The following is a 16,434-nucleotide window of genomic DNA, read 5'->3' as shown; positions in this document are numbered from 1 at the left end:
GGTCATTTTCACAGTCTCCATAATATTTATTGCATAGGTTTCCAATAAGGGTAAAGTGGTCATTTTCATTGTCTGTAATATTTACTTTACTTATTTTTGATAAGGGTAGTTTGGTAATTTTATAGTCTCCATGATAATTATTGCACTTATTTCCAGTAAGGGTAATATGGTCATTTTCAGTCTGTAATATTTACTTTACTTATTTTTGATAAGGGTAGTTTGGTCATTTTCATAGTCTCCATGATATTTATTGCATTTATTTCCAGTAAGGGTAATATGGTCATTTTCATAGTCTGTAATATTTACTTTACTTAATTCTGATAAGGGTAGTCTGGTCATTTTTATAGTCTCCAGAATATGTATTACACTTATTTCCAATAAGGGTAAAATAGTCATTTTCAGAGTATGTAATATTTACTTTACTTATTTTTGATTAGGGTAGTTTGGTCATTTTCATAGTCTCCATGATATTTATTGCACTTATTTCTAGTAAGGGTAATATAGTCATTTTCATAGTCTCCATGATATTTATTGCACTTATTTCTAGTAAGGGTAATATGGTCATTTTAAAAATGTGTAATATTTCCTTTACTTATTTCCGATATTGGTAGTCTGGTCATTTTCACAGTCTCCATAATATTTATTGCACTTATTTCCAGTAAGGGTAAAATAGTCATTTTGACATTCTGTAATATTTACTTTACTTATTTCTTATAAGGGTTGTATGGTTATTTTCACAGTCTGTAATATTTACTTTACTTATTTCCGATAAGGGTAGTCCGGTCATTTTCACATTTTCCATAATATTTATTGCACTAATTTCCATTAAGGGTAATGTGGTCATTTTCATAGTCTGTAATATTTACTTCACTTATTTCTGATAAGGGTAGTCTGGTTATTTTCACATTCTGCATAATATTTTGTTGCACTTTTTTCCATTAAGGGTAATATTTTGTAATATTTACTTTACTTATTTCCGATAACGGTAGTCTGGTCATTTTCACATTCTTCGGAATTTTTATTGCACTTATTCCGATAAGGGTAGTCTGGTAATTTTCACCGTCTTCGGAAGAAGCAGATATGTCAAGTCAAATTTCTATAAAGTCATGACTTGTTGACTTGGTCTTGATCCTGTTTTCTAATATTAAGAAAATTAAAAAGAAAAAGTAAATTGTATTTTGATTTATAGAAATGAAATATAATTGTTAGTTTGTATAAATGTGGGAAAATTAGTGACAAGTAAAATTCAAAGTGTTATAATTTTGGGGTTGTTTTAGATGTGGTCAAATATTTGGGTGGAATCATCACTTTGAATTGTAATTGTGATTGTCTGTAAAGTTGTCAACAAATATTATTGTGACTAATAAAAGAATTTAATATTTCTAATTATTATCACGAATACAAAATTTAATAACAGTTATAACTTTTGCAGGACTTATCACAGGTGTATCTGTAACTGAAAAATAAACTGTGACAAGTTACACTGTTATAAAATCCTGATTTTGGTGTAGTGTTAGTAGTTGGATATCAATCCCTTTACATGAATTTCAAATTATAAACATTTTTGGTGAAGCCAAACCAACCACTGAGACCTAATTTATAAACCCATCTCGAGGAGTACTGGTGTGACTATTTTTACCGGGCCATCCTCCTTTATCTATGCCAGAATCCTTACTCCTTACTCCTTAGTTATTGTTGTAATATCTTAAATCAAAGCCCAAATCAGCTAACGTGGTAGACAGTTATGCAGGTGCTATGAATGAATTATTAAAACAAATAAAAAAGTTAAAATTGTCCACATTCATTTTTTCAAAAAAGAAAAAAAATTAGCTTGCACTCACATTATTTTATTAAATGGAATTTATTATTAATTTTGATTTTCCTGACAGTGAGAAGTGGTTGACAATCAACCATTTTTGATACCTGGCTAAATTGGGACCTATACCATTTAATTGGGGCCTATCAAATTTTTTTTCCACACCACCAAATTATTATAGGCACCCAAACTTCTTAAAAATACTAATTTACCCCCACATTAATTCCTAAAACTATCTCATATAAATTCTAAACTTTCTATTTTCAGTAAATCCAAAAACACAAACCTAGACCTAAAAAAACTTTTTATTTTCATCATAATCTTTCCAAATTCACAGAACTCTAATTTTGATCTTCTTCTCCAACGAATCTTCGATCCACACAAGAAAAAGGTAAATCTCCATCAACCCATTCTATGATTCTTCATATCTTATTGATTTACATGTTTAAATCTTCGTTTTTGACAAATCAAAACTCTGATTACACCCGGACTCGGTTTTTATTGACCTATCGAATAAACCGATTCTGGGTTTTGTTTTCGACCATGAAGAGCATGCACAGTTTCGGTTTATATTATGATTAACATCAACCGATTCTGGCTTAGAAATGAAATATGAAAATACATCTCCAGAATCGGTTTATATATGTAATATGTATAATCTGATTAGCATAGTCTTTTCATCTTCCTTTCAATAATCGAGTTTTATACATGTACTACATAACCCTATTCTTGTAGTCTCTTCAGAATCGGATTACTTATGTTTCTATATGTACCGATTTCATACTTGATTTCTTTTTTTTTTGTGTAGAATGGACTTCGGACACCTACCATTTTACAATCGGGAGTTAACCTTGGAAGATATTCTGAGGAAACCACAAAGATTGCCAGTGAAAAGTCTATATAAGTTTGCTTTCGGAGCTGAGACCCGTCTTGAACAAGCCCTTGCACTGATTGATAAGCTTTCACTTGAAGAGCTTGTTGAGGTCATGACATTCGCCAGGATGAGGAGAAATATTATTTCAGCTGAGAGGAATGCCCACCAAGAATTGGAAGGTATTTTTGAAGAAATGTCTAAATATATGGCCATGGATGATGCAAAAGTTGCTGATCTTGATGATGTTACTGCTGGTGGTGCTGCAGCTGCTCCAGATGCTAGTGCTGGTGGTGGTGCTACTGAAATGATGTTGTTGCTGCAGCAAATGCTCCTGGTGCTCCTTAAGTTTTTAAGTTTAACTTTTAAATACTAAAACTTTAAGTTTACAAGACTTGTGGTTGTTTTATGTCTTTTGGGATGGTTGATGTTTGTATTTTGGATGATATTTGTGTGGTTGATGTTTTTATTTTGGATGATCTTGTGTTGAACTTAATGCACTTAATATTTAAATTGATTCTAGCCTGACATGCCAACAATCGGTTTACTCGATATGTCAACGTAAACGGATTGTGCAAAACATTCTTCGTGGATGTTTTTAAGCCAAGCTAGAATCGGTTCACATATGAATATATATAAACCGATTAGTGTTGGTGAATTAAAATGTTTTTAATCGGTTGACGTTGGTCGCAAGAAAGTTCGATTCCTTGTGGCATATAAACACAATCGGGATTTACAGTCCTTCTAAAAGACCGATTATTTCAAATTATTTTACGTTTTTCAAAAAAAATAGCCGTTTGGGACTTTATTTATAAATAGAGACCTCACCCTTGGACCCAATTTGCCCCAAAATTGATCATTTATTCCCCCTCACTCCATATACTCCACAACTACTCATTTCATACATATACATACAAGAAATGGCATCGTTTGACTCTGCGGAAGATTTGGCAATCGCCAAAGCATGGTATGCGGAAAATCGAGTTAGAAGTCAATCCTCCGAAATGGAGGATTCCACAACCATTTGGGCTAGGGTACACAATACATTTAGGCAAGAGTATGGGAATCCTAATGCAAGAAGTGTCCAACAAGTCCATGATAGGTACCTAGTCATCGAAAATGCGATACTTGCTTTTTTAGCTCTCCACCCTCGGATTTTTAACACTCGCCCCTTCACCTTGTCCATTGCAGAATTTGTAAGTAATTTTGTGGTTTATTTTACGTAACCCATGTTGTTTTATCTTCCAATGAAACACCACTAACAAATGTAAGTTTGTTTTTGTATTTTTATAACACGAAGTCGTGAAAGCGCGCTACTTGGAGGAAAAGAGGGAAGCATTCGCATTCGATGCAAACTATCACTTCTTGGCAGAAAGAATCCCGGAGGATAACCTGGACTACTTGGATGTTGTATCGTCTTCGTCGGAGGAAGATTGATGGCTTTAGAAGTTTTTGTATAGGTTTTGTGGGTAGACCTCTATGTAAACCTTCACGAGACTATAACTCGTCCACTAGGGTCGCCTAGAGGTTTAAAGGCTTGATGCATGTGCTAAATGCATCCTACAATAATAATGCAATGAATGAAAATTGGTTATGAAAGGAAACAATCGGTTTATATTGTCATAAGTAAAATCCGATTTCCAAAATCGGGTTATAAACATGTCAGAGTTAACCGATTATGGATGTCATCTGTTAATTCGTAAACACCAATCCAGAATCGGTTTACAAGTGAATGAACGTAAACCGATTCTGGGTACTGTTTACGAAAAAAAATCAAAATGTTTGATGTTTTGATGAACTCTCTAACATTAGTTAATCTCACATCCAAAACAAAATTAACCCATAATATGATTAGTTAGTGATAATTAATCAGGTGTAAAACAAGTACTTAGGTAATATTTTGATAAGGGGTGGTGTATATGTGATTTCTAATGACCTTTTTTGTCATCTAGCTATACGTCCAACTAAGTGGTATAGGCCCCCATTTAACCAGGTTTTGATGCTAGGTATGATTATCTAAAAGACACCAAAATCATTTAAAATTCATTCACATGCTTCACACATACAATAAAGAACGGGGAAGAAAAAATAGGAGGTGTAGCTATGAATCATGGGAGCAAACGTTTGGTACATTAAAGTTGGATCCACAAATCATTTAAGTTCGTTTATAAGTTATACTAACTTTATCTATAAAATCACTTTAGGACTCGAAAAATGCATGATTTACAAAGGGATACCAATTCTACTAAGTATTAATATCTTTTTATATAGGATAAAAAAATCTCACCGATCCTGACCGTTGAATCGATGAAATGATATCAGCACGTAGTAGAATTGGTATTCCCTTTATAAATCATGAAAAATGTACTATAAAACCTTTTTTTTGTCTTAAACTTGTTAAAACCTTTTTCAACTTTACCCGGGGAATTTTCTTTTTAATGCATAACATGGGCCTAGACTCGTCAGCTGACCTATCTGAAATCACTGAGCATGCCTTCTTAGAGCATACCAAACCTTATTCCCAGTAAATATCTACACAACATGTTGGGAAGATTTTTTGTTTCATGTGGAGAAGATTTGTTTTGATAAGAAATGAATTTTATTAACAAAATTAGTGTATTACACTGGACATGTCTCTCTCCAGTTATAGAGGATCATTGAATCATTCACACTGGTCATTTACTCTGGCATCACAACCAACATATTAACTATTAAGTTTCAAAGTCCAAGTCCGTATTTTCCACTTGCAAGGCAAGATGTGTACCTAGAAAATCTGTCGCTGTCTTTAGGACATTCGTTGGTACTCTCCTGTCGAAACAAGAAATCAAAGAAAAAAAAAGGATGCCAATAGGAAATGAGTCGAGAATTGATGTAGTGCAAGATATAGCAGAATCCTACTTGGAAGAAAGAGATCGACGAAAGAATATCCGTTAGCCATGTATTTTCCTGTTTGTTATTTTTGTTAGGAAATAAGAGATATCTTGCAGAATTGGCATGATATGATATTTGGTTAGGATTTCCTCTTTATTTGCATTAATATTAAGAGATATTTGCATTAATATTAATTATGTCATAAGGCCTATATATGGCCTCGTCTGTAAGGAAAAAAAGGCAGACTTTGAATAAACACACTCTTCCATTGAGAAGTTTTATCTATGTGTGACTTCTTTCGTTTCCAGTACTAACATCCTACACCATTTGGTATTCAGAATCTGGGTATCGATCCTTCCAACATGGTTCGTGGTAGAGGTCAGGGTGGTCCTCGCGAAGCTCTGGTTGATGAGGTGATGGAGAGAACTAGGTACGATGAACTATCACGCACGGTTGAGCAGCTCGCTGGTCAAGTAGAAACATTGTTACAACGACATGAGCACCGTCTACCTCCTACGGATGAATCCAATTCGGATGGAACAGATGACGATAATGATACTGAAAACCCCTTTGCTGGGCGTGAGCGTGAATCTAGGATTTGGGAATCATCATTCCGCATAGATATTCCTGAGTTTCATGGTAGCGGTTTAACACCGGAAGATTGTATCGACTGGTTCTCTATTGTGGAGGAAGTTCTGGAATTTAAGAGGGTTCCTGATGATCGAGTGGTTCCGATTGTGGCTACGCGCTTTCGAGGAAGGGCTGCTGTTTGGTGGCGTCAGTTGAAAGCTTCACGAATTCAAAAAGGTAAAACTCCTATTTCTTCCTGGTTTAGGCTTGAAAAGTGCATGCGTTCGGCCTTTTTACCGTTTAACTATACGAGGAAACTCTATATTCGTTTACAAAATCTTCGTCAGGGTTTTCGATCAATTGATGAATATACGAAAGAGTTCTATGATTTGGTCACACGATCAGGTATTACAGACACTGAAGAACAACTTGGCTATCGATACTTAGGGGGTTTGCGTGAGACTTTTCAAGATTCCCTTAATGTGTTTGACTATTTTTCTGTGTCTGAGGTTCATCAGCGTGCTTTGCGATTGGAGAAACAACTATCTCGTAAGTCGATTCGGGCAGCAATCGGCCGTCCTCCGGCTTCTTCTTCTCATACTGCTTCCGCACAACAGGTTGTTAGTACGCCTAAAAAGTTTGTTCCTAAGTGCTATCGTTGTGGAGATCCGAATCACTTGGAAAACGAGTGTCGCAATGCTGAAAGACCTGGTAAGGCTTTGCTTACAGAGGTGAATACTGCTGCTGATGTCTTTGCTGATGCGGAGGAGATAGCAGCTGAGTGCGATGAGGTGTTCCTGCCAGGGGACCAAGGTGACTGTTTGATGATCTACCGTCGCTCGTTTCTTACACCTAAAGTTGACGCTGACGAGTCATGGCTACAAAAGAACATCTTCCAGACAACGTGTACTATTGAAGGCAAGATGTGCCGTTTGATCATTGATTCCGACAGCTGTGAAAATGTGGTGTCTGACGAGGCTGTTCGGAAACTCAAGCTTCCCACAAAAAAACATCCTAGCATGTATTCTCTTCACTGTCTTAGCAGGCGTTGTCTTGTGAAGTTTTCCATTGGTTCTGTCTATGAAGATGTCGTGTGGTGTGATGTCGTGGTAATGGATGCCTGTCATCTGTCGTTGGGTCGACCATGGCAATACGATAGGGCAGTGACTCATGATGGTAATCTGAATACATACTCATTCATATTTAAGAATACTCGTGTTACGCTGGTTCCTGCCAATGTGACGGTGCATGTACCTGTTTCTCCCGTGGCCTCCAATTTTCTTTCTTGGCGTCCGTTTGAGAATGAGATGCTCACTGAGGGGATGGTGTTCATCTTGTATGGTCTCTCTCGTGAGGCTACATCTGCTGTGGAGGTTCCAGCATGTGTCCAGGGGATGTTATCGGACTTTGAGGATATCTTCCCAGTTGATCTTCCAGAGGGGTTGCCTCCTTCTCGAGCTATTCAGCACCAGATAGACTTGGTGCCTGGTGCAGTGCTTCCTAATCGATCTCATTATCGCATGAGTCCAAAAGAACATACAGAACTACAACGTCAAGTGGGGGAGTTATTAGCCAAAGGTCTTATCAGGGAAAGTCTCAGCCCTTGCGCGGTCCCGGCGTTGCTCATTCCTAAGAAGGATGGTACATGGCGCATGTGCGTGGATAGTCGTGCTATTAATAAGATTACGGTAAAGTATCGCTTTCCTATTCCTAGGTTGGACGATATACTTGACCAGCTTCATGGTGCTACGGTTTTTAGCAAATTGGATTTGCGTAGTGGCTACCATCAGATTCGTATACGACCAGGATATGAATGTAAGACCGCTTTTAAAACGAGGGAAGGGCTTTATGAATGGTTGGTGATGCCGTTTGGTCTCTCCAATGCTCCTAGTACATTTATGCGCGTAATGAACGAAGTATTAAAACCACTTTTGGGTAAGTTTGTTGTCGTTTATTTCGATGACATCTTGGTTTATAGTACTAACTTGGATTGTCACTTGTGTCATCTTCGTAAGGTCTTAGTAGTTTTACGCCAGCAACATTTCTTTTCTGCTACAAAGAAGTGTGTTTTTTGTACGGATCGTATTCTGTTTCTTGGATACGTCATATCCAAGGATGGCATCTCGGTGGATGAGTCTAAGGTCGATGATGTACGTACTTGGCCTTTCCCCCAAACAATCCATGAGGCTCGGAGTTTTCACGGGTTTTAGTCTTTTTATAGGAGATTTATTCCCCATTTTAGCACGATAGCAGCGGCAATCACGGACTGCATGAAGACTGGTAAATTTGCATGGACAGAAGATGCGACAGCAAGCTTCATCTTTCTTAAGGAGAAGCTTTGTTCGGCTCCTATATTAGCTTTACCCAATTTTTCTTTGTCGTTCGAAGTTCACACAGACGCCTCTAAGGTTGGGATTGGTGCCGTCTTAAGCCAAACAGGTAAGTCGGTCGCCTTTTTCAGTGAAAAGTTGAATGGAGCCAAGCGTAATTATAGCACGTACGAACTGGAATTTTATGCCATCATACAGACTCTTAAGCACTGGCGTCATTATTTGATTCATTCCGACTTTGTTTTGTTTACTGACCACGATGCTCTCAAGTACATAGGTAATCAAGACAAGATGAATGCACGCCAGGTTAAATGGGCTAGTTATCTGCAGGATTTTACATTCGTCCTCAAACACAAAGCTGATACTCAGAACCGTGTGGCTGATGGTCTTAGTCGTCGACGAAGTCTTCTTACATCACTGCGAAATGAGGTATTGGGGTTTGACTCGTTTGCGACATTATACCAAACAGACCCATATTTTTCTGTCGTATTGGAAGCTGTACGTGCAGGAAATAGTGCACAATTCTCCTTGCTGGACGGATTTCTCTTCAAAGGCACTCGGCTGTGCATCCCGGCCTGTAGCTGGCGATTAAAGATCATCCAGGAGATGCATAACGAAGGTCACTTTGGTCGTGACAAAACATTCCAGCTGATCTCTTCATCCTATTTTGGGCCGCATCTGTTTAAGGAGGTGCAACGATTTGTCTCCCGTTGTCACGTCTGTCAGGTCTCTAAAGGGTCAGCTACGAATGCGGGTCTTTATATGTCGTTACCAATTCCTTCGAAGCCATGGACTGATATTAGTATGGACTTTGTTGTCGGTTTGCCGCGAACACAACAGGGGATGGATTCTGTTTATGTTATAGTTGACAGATTTTCCAAGATGTCACATTTTGTAGCTTGCAAAAAGACTACGGACGCGGTTAATGTGGCGCTATTATTTTTCAGAAATGTGTACCGTCTGCATGGTCTTCCGGAATCCACCGTATCAGACCGTGATTCTAAATTCCTTAGTCATTTTTGGAGATGTCTTTGGAAATTGTTACGTACGGAGCTGAAATTCAGCAGCACTTATCACCCACAAACGGATGGGAAGACAGAGGTAGTGAACCGTTCTCTTGGGAATTTACTTCGTAGTTTGGTTGGGTATCACACTAAGGAATGGGATCAACATCTGTTTCAAGCTGAATTCGCTTTCAATAGAGAAATTCATAGGAGCACAGGGTTTAGTCCTTTTCAAGTGGTTTTTGGGTTTAACCCTCGTTCTTCACTCGACCTAGCACCGGTTCCAGACCTACAACGTGTGCATACCACTGCGGATGCTTTAGTGAAGAATCCTCAACAAATACATGACATTGCTGCTCAAAAATTGGTAGTTTCTTCTGCCAAATATAAAACGGCCGCTGATAAGCATCGTCGTCATGTTGAATTTGAGGTAGGTGATTTCGTTTGGGCTGTGCTTATTAAGGAACGTTTTTTGGCGGGTACATACAACAAGTTGGGTCCTCGCAAGATTGGTCCATTTGAAATTATTGAAAAACTCAACCCCAATGCTTACCGTCTGAAGCTCCCAAGTCATATTCATACGGCTGATGTGTTCAATGTGCGTCATCTAATTCCCTACCACGACGACTTGTCCGATGATAATCTTCCTAACCTGCCTAATTCGAGGGCGAATTTCCTCTTTCCCGGGGAGAATGATGTAGTGCAAGATATGGCAGAATCCTACTTGGAAGAAAGAGATCGACGAAAGAATATCCGTTAGCCATGCAGGAATATTTTCCTGTTTGTTATTTTTGTTAGGAAATAAGAGATATCTTGCAAAATTAGCGTGATATCATATTTGGTTAGGATTTCCTCTTTATTTGCATTAATCTTAAGAGATATTTGTATTAATATTAATTATGTTATAAGGCCTATATATGACCTCGTCTATAAGGAAAAAAAAAGGCAGACTTTGAATAAACACACTCTTCCATTGAGAAGTTTTATCTGTGTGTGACTTCTTTCGTTTCCAGTACTAATATCCTGCACCAAAAATACAACAACCGGTTAATAAAATGGACATGATGGTGTCACATCCTAATCACCTATAAGATAAGTATTAAACAAAGAGTTAAATAGCTATACATCCTCGAGAGAAGGTACACCACATATTAGCACGTCAAGTTAATCATGAACGTCCTTCCTTCCGTAATGGATTTGTAATCAGCCACGTTCATATTTTCATGATCTTTGTTTAATATACCTAGTATTAAACAAAGAGTATCAGATACTGAGATTGTAAAGCAGTGGAGCTTTCGAACAAGCTAACGCGTCACGTTGAATGACGTCAAACTAGATGAGTGGACAGCAGACGGGCATTTACGGTACGCACCTGCTATTATTCTCTAATTCCTCCTCCCTCCCTTGTTGACTTCCCCGATAAGGCTGTTTGGAATAATAAGGTACCGATCAAAGGTAGCTTCTTCACGTGGTTGGTCCATCATAATTCCTTGCTACCTCAAGACAATCCAGAAAAGAGAGGGAAGACGTTGGTAAACATATTGTATGTGAAAGAATGAATTAGAGACTATAAATCACTTGTTCTTACTTTGTTCAGTAGCTCAATCCATATGAGACGTATTGTCCAATGACTTTGGAGTGGGAAGAACTCCCGAAGTTGTCATAAAGGATGCTTTCAAAGATGGAGATAGAAAAAATTTAACACCAAGTGGAAATTTTATTTGGAACATTCTACCTTATACTATTTGTTGGAATATCTAGAGAACGTAATCAAATTAAGGATGTTTGCGGCAGAGGCAAAAGAGAGAGGCGTTCAGAAGATCATATTATATATTAAGGAAAATATTTTGTGCTGGTTTCATTGCTCCAAGGCTCTGAACAACACTACATTTGAAATGTTAGTCTTTAAATGGGAAGAGTTAGTCGGGAGATGATTGTTTTGCTGTTTTTCTCTACTTTTCCTTCACCTCCTCGGTCCATTATGATCTTTTCTGTACTTTTCCTTCACCTCGGTCCATTATGGTCCAGGTATTTTAACCTTAGAATAACTTGCATCAATCGGATTTAAAATCTAAAATCAAAAAAAAAGAATTGGATTTAAAATCTCAAGCCCAAATCAGCTAACGTGTTAGACAGTTGTGCTAATGCTACGAATGAAAATTACCGATTCACTAGCTCACACTCCCATTAGTTTATTAAATAGAATTGAATTTTTATTTTCATTTTCCTGACAGTGAGGAAGTGGAAGAGACAATCAACGACTTTTCATACTAGGCATGATCATTTAAAATTTAAGAAAGGCACCAAAATTATTTAGAATCCACTCACATGCTTCACACATTCAGTAAAGAACTATGAAGAAAAAGTACGAGGTGTAGGTGTAATTCATGGGACGTAAGATGTTTGGTATACTAGGTGCATTAAGACTATTTAGGTCCCCAGAAATATTTAGCACCATGTTGAGAAGATTTTTTGTTTTGCTTGAGCATGTTGAGAAGATGGACAACCAACATATTAACTATTAAGGTTCAAAGTCCAAGACCCGATTTTACACTTGCGAGGCAAGATGTGTACCTAGAGAATCTGTCGCTGTCTTTGGGACACATCCGTTGGTACTGATCTCCTCCTGTCAAAACAGGAAATCAAACAAAAAAAAGGATGCCAATAGGAAATGAGTCGAGCACAACAACCGCTTAATAAATTGAACATGATGGTGTCACATCCTAGTCAACCTATATGATGTGATTATATGACGGGATGGAAGTATTAAACCGCTAAATAGGCACACCACATATTAGCACGTCAAGTTAATCATGCACGCCCTACCTTCCATACTGGAGCCGTAATCAGACACGTTCATCTTTTCATATATTTTCATAGTGTTCAAACTATATGCCCAGGCTGCTTATATAAAAAAAATAAAATAATTAATTAATTAAACCTGGACATTTGATCGCTAAGTTGGCGTTTGGTGTGGAGGAATTGAGGAAATTAACCTGTATATTATATATCATTTTTTCTTTTTGTATTTTTCCTGGAGCACGATGTAAACTGTGCTGTCCATGTTCTTAGAATAACAATTAGTTGTACCTGTCGAAATGGTATACCATATTGTACCATCTCTTTATATATAACAGGTACAATGTGATCAAGAAGAACCATACCAATTTGCAACAATTCATTCGTTTCTGTAATCCTTTTTCATCTCTTCTATCAACCTTAGGAGCGACCTAATGGCAACCAAGGGAGATAATAGCGAAATTCTAGCTGATAATCCTTTACTGCCTCAAGTAAAGAATGAACAACAATCAATTTCAGTTGAAGAAATGATAGCCAAGTTTGACAAAAGTAGTGAGCATATTTGGCGCCCTTACCAGGAGTTAATTTGTATACGCAGAGTGCACGAAAAGCTTCACAAGATGACGGATCCTAGTTCTTATGCTCCTTTACTGGTGTCTATTGGTCCCTTCCACAGGGGAAAAGAATCCCTTAAAGCAATGGAAGAATGCAAGCTGCACTATATGAGCAACGTTCTAAATCGAACAAGAGAAGAGCATAATTTTGATTCAATACAAAGGGTATTCAAGAATTGCGTTGAATCTATTGGGAAGATGGAAGAAAAAATTCGCCAGAGCTACTCGGAACCAATCAACCTCGAAAGCAAGGAATTCATAGAGATGATGGTGTTAGACGGTTTGTTCATCATCGGAATCTTCCATGCCTTAACAGGAACGAAGCTGGTAGACGACAAATTTTTATTTCATAATATATGGGCCAAGAGTACGCTTCTCTGGGATCTCTTGCTCATGGAAAACCAAATTCCTATATTCGTTCTCGAACGTTTATTCAACCTAACTGCGGAAAAGAACAAGTCGAAGGGCATGAATACCTTCCAAGGGGTTGCACTGACCACATTCAAAGACAATATCGAATTGCCGAGAAAAATCAATACCATTACGAAGTTGCAACAAGCATCTCTCTGGGAAGGTAATAAGCATTTACTCGATCTAGTTGCTAAATCCATGAACCCTGATCATCATTCCAATAATGAAACACATGCTGTTCAAATCAGTTTTTCGCCAATCTCAATGTTCACAAAACTGATAAGAATGCTTAGAAAGCCACTGCTGCAAGTTTTCAAGTACTTCATCATATTTATCTGCCCTACACCCAACAGTAGTTATAAGTTATCAGGAAGTGTCATTCCAAGTGCGACAGAATTAGCACGAGCAGGAGTTACTTTTGAAATAGGCCCTGATGATGGTAGTTTCCTAGATGTTCAATTTGTCGACGGAGTGATGAGAATCCCTCGTCTTGTAGTCGGTATCAATACTGGTCGTTTTTTTAGGAATCTCATTGCTTCTGAGCAGTACTTTGATCGAAATGGATCTCCATATTACATGACCTCATATGCCATATTCATGGATAACCTGGTAAGTTCTGCTGCAGATGTCACACTACTTCGTAATCAAGGAATCATTACTCATACTTTGGGTACCGATGATGATGTCTGTAACATCTTCAATAAGCTTTGTTCTGACATATATTTGAAGGACGACTACTATGCTGATATACATAAGAAAGTGAACATATATTACTGTGACCGCTGGAATTTCTGCAAAGCGACCTTGAGGAAAACATATTTTGACAATCCATGGTCGGGTATTTATCTGGTCGCTGCAACTTTATTTTTCTTTCTTTCACTCGTATCGGTTGTATTAAGGTTACTTGAGTACTTCAAATCTAAAAAGTAAGGCACACTGAACCCTGACGTATCATGGAACTGGATTAGTTTATTTCAACTCCTTTTGTTCGTGTTTATTCCTTTTGTGATCGATTGTCCTCGCTTGTGGTTGTTTAGGCTTTTTACCTCTACATATCATTGATTCTCTGCTGGCTTTGTGTTCCAGTTTTTATTGTTTTGTGTATTCATTTTCTTTGATAATAAATTGGTAGTGTTTGAATTGTTTTTCTGTTTGTTCGTGTCTGCTTGGAAACATATATATCCTGGCTTCCCTTTATATCACCACGCGAGAATACAACAGTAGATATATCTGACTACGTATTCTCACCATCAGCTAACCTACTTACTCTCCGGTTGAAGCTTCTTTGAACTCGCGAACGCCCGCTGTTACTAATTCTCTGGACGAACCCATCCTACCAGACCCGGCTCCTCAAAATCCAGCCCAAACCTACTTTTTCATAACTACGGTAAAACAAAAGGTTAGGTCCCTAGTTAGCAATTCGGAATTCGGAAACGTACGGAACGGCAAACGTACGAGTATTATACGGTTTTGTAAAACTCAGATTCGGTCCAAAATTCGGTCAACGGGGTGTGGTTCGTTATTAATTCGGAACGGCATACGTACGTGTATCATTCGATGTATAAATGCGAGTTCAGCTCTGAAAATTCGGTATCTATATTATAACAAATAATTTGTATATATAAGGTCAAAAGACCAATTTTTATGCATATGTGTGAGTTATTTAAATAAAAAATAAACTTAATATGATGATATTAATAATATAAACAACATTAGTCGTCCAAGAGGACGTGGTATAGTGGCTTAGATGCTTGGTTAGTGAGTTTGAGATCTCTCTCACCTTCACCTTCAAATTTCTTCAATCATTTTTGTTTCGTAAAAGTTACAACAACGTCTAATATTGGGTCATGTATGCTCGGGAGGCAGTAAAGTTCAAAAAGTGGGACCTTTGAAAATGTAAAACCTAAAGAATTTATGGCGAATTAGGCGGATGTATCATTTAGGATACGTAAAGTTCGTGAACGGTTCACGAATAATTTGGGAATGCCACATAATACGCGTCTTGGATTCAGAGTGCAAACATACGCGAATAAGATGGTAAAATTCGTGATATGGAAACGTTCGCGAATCATTCGCAAACTTACTAACTAGGGTTAGGTCCCCAAAATGCACCAACTTATCCAAATTAAGGAACCAAACTGATGTAGGGCCTCCGTCCTACGGACGTACGGCCCAATTAGACATTTGGGATTTCCGTTTATGGGTATTTAAAGGATACTATAAATATGGAATGAGATTAATTTATTAATATGATATGTGAAAACTACAGCCACACCCATTTTCTCACCTTCCACCACTGTCAAACCCACGCGTGTAAAAGATCACACGCACACCCAAAATCGGCGTATAAATTCTGCCGAAACCCAAAATTTTCAAAATTCAGTTTTCTTTTTATTTTATTTCCAAGTTTAACCTCACTTTATGTTTTGAGATTTTGTATTGAGATTTTGTTCTAAGAGATTGAGATAGAGCCGGAGCGAGAGATGAAGTATTGAATTATCGAGAGTTGCGAAGGAGCTGATTGAGAGATTCAATTTACTCAGCAAAGATAATCTGAAATTCAAGCTCAGGTTCGTTCGTTTTATCTTTGATTTTGATCTTGTTTAACTTTGATTCTGATCTTGTTTAATCTTGATTCGATTTTAGGTTTTAGTTTCTTTAAGATTATGATCTATTATTTTAAGTTACAGAGTTTAATTTAGGTTTTCGAATGGATTTTTAGATATTTTAAGCTTGTTTTTGAATTTACGATCAATGCAGATCTTTTCGATTCAATCTTTTAGTTTCGATTTCACAGAGTTCCAACTCCATTGCACTGTACTCATCTCTAAAGTTCTCCTAAAACTGCAACATGGTTTAATAACACTCATCAGGGAAGGCATAACTTTATATGCATAACAGGTTATGCAGATACTCTAAACAATGCATAACTTGTCATGCAGTCAATGTTGGATCTGCATAAGATTTTATGCAGTTAAACAATGTGTGATGAAGGGTATGCTTAACCAATATAATAAGGCTTTTTATATGCATAACAAGTTATGCAGATACTCTAAATAATGCATAAAAGGTCATGCAGTTATTTTTGGATCTGCATAAGATGTTATGCAGTTAAACAATGTTTGTATTTTAACTGCATAAGCAGTTA

General features: G+C 37.4%; 2 protein-coding genes across 2 annotated transcripts; both read left to right on the top strand.

Moving 5' to 3' along the window:
* Positions 1-2,625: 2,625 nt before the first annotated feature.
* LOC113360809 lies at positions 2,626-8,338 on the top strand. Its single transcript, XM_026604268.1, has 3 exons — positions 2,626-3,024; positions 5,897-6,365; positions 6,534-8,338. Exons 1-3 carry the CDS (start codon positions 2,626-2,628, stop codon positions 8,336-8,338), a joined length of 2,673 nt encoding a protein of 890 aa, XP_026460053.1.
* A 4,303-nt stretch (positions 8,339-12,641) lies between these two features.
* Positions 12,642-14,430, top strand: LOC113362241 (UPF0481 protein At3g47200-like). Its single transcript, XM_026605181.1, has one exon. The coding sequence runs from the start codon at positions 12,696-12,698 to the stop codon at positions 14,214-14,216; it is 1,521 nt and encodes a 506-aa protein (XP_026460966.1). The 5' UTR covers positions 12,642-12,695; the 3' UTR covers positions 14,217-14,430.
* The last annotated feature ends 2,004 nt before the right edge of the window (positions 14,431-16,434 follow it).

The sequence above is a fragment of the Papaver somniferum genome, chromosome 3 (assembly GCF_003573695.1).
Source record: "Papaver somniferum cultivar HN1 chromosome 3, ASM357369v1, whole genome shotgun sequence".
NCBI lineage: Eukaryota > Viridiplantae > Streptophyta > Magnoliopsida > Ranunculales > Papaveraceae > Papaver > Papaver somniferum.
This window is presented reverse-complemented; position numbering and strand designations above follow the sequence as displayed.

What these genes read in the sequence shown, in the direction of transcription:
- LOC113360809 (XM_026604268.1), top strand. Translation starts at nt 2,626, where the DNA reads ATGGACTTCGGACACCTACCATTTTACAATCGGGAGTTAACCTTGGAA. An exon ending in TGCTGCAGCAAATGCTCCTG is followed by an intron (nt 3,025 to 5,896) that starts GTGCTCCTTAAG and finishes TTTGGTATTCAG; the next exon opens with AATCTGGGTATCGATCCTTC. An exon ending in AGCTTCACGAATTCAAAAAG is followed by an intron (nt 6,366 to 6,533) that starts GTAAAACTCCTA and finishes TCACACGATCAG; the next exon opens with GTATTACAGACACTGAAGAA.
- LOC113362241 (XM_026605181.1), top strand. Translation starts at nt 12,696, where the DNA reads ATGGCAACCAAGGGAGATAATAGCGAAATTCTAGCTGATAATCCTTTA.